The 5,174-nt window shown below is 37.6% G+C and overlaps 1 protein-coding gene across 1 annotated transcript; it reads left to right on the top strand.

Annotated features, from left to right (window-relative positions):
- Positions 1 to 1,020: 1,020 nt before the first annotated feature.
- LOC134291322 (uncharacterized) lies at positions 1,021 to 4,358 on the top strand. The gene is made up of 2 exons (XM_062858918.1): positions 1,021 to 3,554; positions 3,645 to 4,358. Exons 1-2 carry the CDS (start codon positions 2,258 to 2,260, stop codon positions 4,133 to 4,135), a joined length of 1,788 nt encoding a protein of 595 aa, XP_062714902.1. The 5' UTR covers positions 1,021 to 2,257; the 3' UTR covers positions 4,136 to 4,358.
- The last annotated feature ends 816 nt before the right edge of the window (positions 4,359 to 5,174 follow it).

Below are 5,174 nucleotides of genomic sequence, written 5' to 3'. Positions count from 1 at the left end.
ATGCCTTGTTCCGGAGAGCTAATAAAAATAGATACTTCTCAATATCGATTATTGGATCAAACAGACCCTATTCTGATGCCTTACGTTGAAAAAACGCTTAACAATTAAGAATTTTCTTCAAAATTATCGAAAATGTAAATTGTTTCACTAAAACCCCTCAAATGCACAGATATGCAAGACGACATACACTTCACAGTCACATACAATATTCACCTCAGAATCGTTGAAATAATAATTGTAAGAAATTTCAAAGCCTTAATGCAAAGAAAAATGTTCAATTAAGAAACATTAGGCAGCCAATCTCTTAACGTTCATCTAGAACGCCTAAAATAGATGGTGTCCAAAATACATTACAAGTTTTCTACTGTAAATATATTTTGGTCATCCGACGAACTACATGGGGATGCTGTGCGATTGCATACTTGGAGGCGTATTCTGTGGGTCTGGCGATATTTTCTCGATTTTAACTAAAAATGTAATAGTTATCAAAATAGATGCCTGTTACGCGAGAAATTTGATTATTTGCAAGAAAATATTTGTTAATTCATGCTACTTCCATGATTTAGCAGTATTAATGGCTTAACATTGAGATAATTGCCCTGTCCAAATTATATATAGGGGAGACTTGATCCCTTTTTCTTAATTTGCCTGTAACATTAAGATAAACACAAAACTAGATCCGTTTTTCGTACAGAATGGCAGGTCAACATCTATTGCAAGTTTATACACAACAGAAGGACTTTAAATTATTGTTAAAGTTTTCAAAACTGTGTTTTTATGGAGGCATGTCTTATGATGTATTTTTCAAAAATGGGTCACAATTGATCCCCTTTTGAGCACATGTTTAATTAAAGGGAAAATAACTCCACAAGCTTCCTGTTCATTTTCATTTCAAGTTTTCTTACATTTTTGATGATTATGGTGTATTTGAAAATATAAGATTTCCTTTGTTAATTGTTAAGGATATGCCGTAATTTAAAAATGGGGAGACTTGATCCCCCTTTTAATGGTGTGTAACTGAGGAGTGCGGACTCAATCAGTTTGTATCTTCAAAATCGACATGGTTGGATTTTCAATTTTCTTTGAGTGCCACCTTTCCCCTCCGTTGATCGTTTCTCTGGAAACCAACGATCGTAGTAAACAAAACTGATGTTGTATACAAGCTGTCGAAGTCATCTAACGTAACAGAACGTAACTAGTTCGGTTCAATCTGAAATCCATAACCTTTTTTTCGCTTCTAATTTAGAATTAAATACAAAACTCAGTGCAGCTCTCTTAATTATAACAATAATCATCATTCGTCGTCTTATAATGTATTGTACTGTGAAGGAGTGTAATAAAAATAGCCGAAAGGATAATACTGTGAGTTTCTACCGCTTTCCTGAGGACCCGAACCTTAAGAGGAAGTGGACAGATTTCTGTGGCAGTGACAAAACTATTCGACCAGGTTCTCGCGTTTGTAGTGTAAGTATAAAATCAATTAGCGCATAAAGTGCTGTAAAATATATGTCATTTCTTTAAGGATCATTTCGATGAAACTTCGTCTTTCAAGACAAATCGATTGGGTAATCGTGTCAAGCTTTCTAACGCAGTTCCGACAATCAAAACGCAACCAGAAAAGAAACCTGTTACTACGACAGGAATGCTACCGCTTTATCTCTCTCCATCTCTGCATGACCACAACTATGCCGCTTTCGTCCATAAAAACTCCAATGCCGGTTCTGATCAACATCCCTGCAGCAAATTCGAAACCTGCAAGCAAGCGAATCGCAGTGCAATCAACGAAAAGTACGTTAAACTCATTTAAGATAACAAATCCAAGAACAAATCTATAAGATAACATAATTTCACTATAGTAGGTTAAAATCAAAATGGCGGCGAAGGGCTTTACATTGGAAAAAGAAGTACCTTAAACTTGCAAAGCATTGGAAGGCCCCAAAGCGCCTCAGAAAAATTTTCAACGAAGACCAAATGAAGCTTGCATTAGGCCACGTTAAGAAAGTAAAAGAATGGACGACCCCCACATTGCTCAGAGGCTTGCAGACCAGATTCGCCTGTGGAAAAGGCTACGATTTTCTTCGAAAATACCATCAGCCTCTTCCCTCGACTCGGACACTTCTTGAACATATTCAAGATGTTCCATTCGATACAGGTAATATAAAAGCACATATAACATTGCTTAACAGAATAATAAAACTATTTTTTTTTTAATTTAACAGGGGTTCTTGATGAAATATTACGACTGCTTGAAAGCAAAATGTCTGCTTTACCCGATGATGCAAAAGACTGTGGCCTATTCTTAGACGAAATGAGCATTGACGAGGCGAAGGAACTGTGTCCCAACAATAAAAAGTGGTATGGCTGTCCTACTTTACCGCCTTCAGAAGCTCTTGCTACGAAAGGGTTGGTGTTCATGCTTGGTGGAGTCTCTCATAGATGGAAGCAGACAGTAGCTTTCGAGTTTACGGGTAATTCAATTCCGGAAGGATGCCTGAAACCTATTGTCATGGATATAATCGTTAAAGCAGAAGAACGTGGCCTTCGAGTACACTTTGTCACTTCGGACTGCGGAAGCGCCAACAAAACTATGTGGAAAGAATTTGGAGTACATGCTGTGAAAACCACGCTGCGCGATAACTTATCTATTGAACACCCATGTGATCCTGATCGTCGTTTGGAATTCATTGCAGATCCTGTTCATGTTTTCAAAAACTCAGTACATGGCTGGATTTCCAACAAAATCATTATACTTCCCGATTGGTACGTTCAAAAAAGAAGACTAACATCAAACATAGTTGATCGCGATCATTTGCGTGCATTGGTTGAAGATGATGAAGCGCGAGATGAGTCATCGAAGCTTGTTTGTCGTTTGTCTCAAGCCGACGTGGATTTCCAGAATAAACCGCTTTCAAATGTTGATAAAATGAAAGTATCAAACGCAACCAAATACTGCAACTACTCTGTTGCAGCAGCACTCTGTGTAGTTGCAGAGAAAACAAATCGAATGTGCTTGAAAACAACCGCTGCTTACATAACAGATCTTGCCAGGTGGTACGAAATAATGAATTCTCGTGACGATTCAGAAGCGTTGAAACCAGCCGAAAATAATTATCAAGCGTCAATAGACCACATAAATTTTTTTGCGAAGCTAATGAGTGATATAAAAGTGGGAGAAAAAGGCCATTGGAAGCCATGGCAAACGGCGGCCGTAATGAGTTCGAATGCAATTCTCAGGCTCCAAAACTACTTTTTTGAATCCCTGGAGTATACTGTACTGTATACATCACGATTTGTACAAGACTGCCTGGAGAACTTATTCTCGGTCATTAGATACAAACAGAAACGTCCAACAGCACTGCAAATGAAACAACATTTAAGATCTATTACTCTTTCACAATTCATGCATGTCCCGAACAATAGCTCGTACGACATTGATGAGAGGGAGTATCTTTTATCGTTGGAGGATCTGATCAGAAAGCGACCGAGGCCGGTCGAAGCAGATGGACCAACTTTACCAAAGCGTGTTCGAGTAGATTCGATGTCAGAAGCTCAGGGTAATTTACACCTTCTATAACTACATAACTTTGTCTGTGACATAACTATCTGAATTATGTATAATTCATCATTTCCTTCTTTTCTTATAGTGAATGGTGAGCAATCAAGCAGTTCGCGTCAAACTTTAAGTTCAGCCAGTCAAATCATGAGGTCGGCAGATAGAGCTAAATTAAATGTACTCTTCCACCGCTGTACAAAACTGGTTACGAAGTTAGCCAAAAACAAGGAAATCTGTGATGACTGCCTTCAAAAATGTAAAACTTCAACGCCATTCAACCCAGACATCGCACGTTATACAACATTAATGATGAAGAAATCTGAAGATTCTCCTATTTTTCCCACCCAGAAGCTGTTCATGTACTTCATTCAGTTGGACGAGAATTTTACGCAGATCAGGTCGGAATCAACGGAACCTGTGACCTACCGTGCAAGCCTACTAAAATTATCGCCAAATTTTACTGATCACTGTCCAGCGCTGAAAAGAAGTGCAACAATGTTGGTAGTTCAACAGAGGTTGGAGGCTGAAAGGATTTGGAAGACCAGGAAAACAAGACATGACAGCCGTAGTATGGTGGCATAGAATGTATTCTTGTTTAAATTAATAAGATCTTAATACAACACTTTATAAGAATGAAGAATCAAAATTGTGTTTTATTTAGAAATATACAGATGTCTCGGTTAGCTCCCTCTTATCGGAAAATATAACTGTTTTCTCAGATGTGGATGTTTGAATTTATCACATGGAAATTATAGCAAATGTGAGGTTGCAAACATTTGAGAAGCCACGTAGAGTATCATGTAAAAAAGGGCCTGTCAATAAACTACATAGATTCTCAGGTGGAAGAAGGGTTCTAGCCAAAGACTCCGACCAATTTTGTATAGACAAAAATTCACGAAGGAGGAAGCCAGTTAACAAGTATTTAGTTATACATGGTTCTACCTGGTCCTACCAGTGCGTTTTGTCTATGGGCTTTAAAGTGCACCTAAGCATGTATGGGCCGACGATAACCATTAAACTAGGCTTAGTTATAAAGTTAAACCTGGGTAAAAACAAACGGAAGAACAAATAGGACTCTTAGCAAACATACTCTCTCTAGTCGTGTTTCACATCATCTCTCATCATCATTCATAAATTTCCCCTCCATTTTGTGGTTTCTACGAAACCGGGCATACTATGATGATTTTTCAGCTGGTTGCAGTTTGAAAGCAGCCAGGCTGCTGTCAAACCTTCAGTCCGCACACCTCAGGTGTGTAATAAAATAATAATTATCTGACACGTTTTATCATTGAATATACTAGAATTCCGAGTAAATAGAGGCTTCCAAATAGAATTTTATTTTTCACATGTATAATGTGTGTGTAATCCTCGAGGGATCAAGTCTCCCCATGTCACTGTTGTATACACTAAGCTACATTAATTGAAATATTTATATAATAACCTTATTTGGATAAATACGTTTGATAGTATTTTATTTATACTATGTGCTGTGAAATTTTGACACGATTTGGTTCAATTTTCACAAAGTTATTGAGATTTTTCGGAATCGCCTAAAAGATTTCTGAAGGACTGAAAACAAACCATCAGCCATTGAAAAATAATGCAATACACAATTAAAATC

This window comes from Aedes albopictus, chromosome 3 (genome assembly GCF_035046485.1).
Source record: "Aedes albopictus strain Foshan chromosome 3, AalbF5, whole genome shotgun sequence".
NCBI classification, from domain to species: Eukaryota; Metazoa; Arthropoda; class Insecta; order Diptera; family Culicidae; genus Aedes; species Aedes albopictus.
Note: the sequence above shows the minus strand (reverse complement) of the source record. Positions and strands in the feature narration are given on the sequence as shown.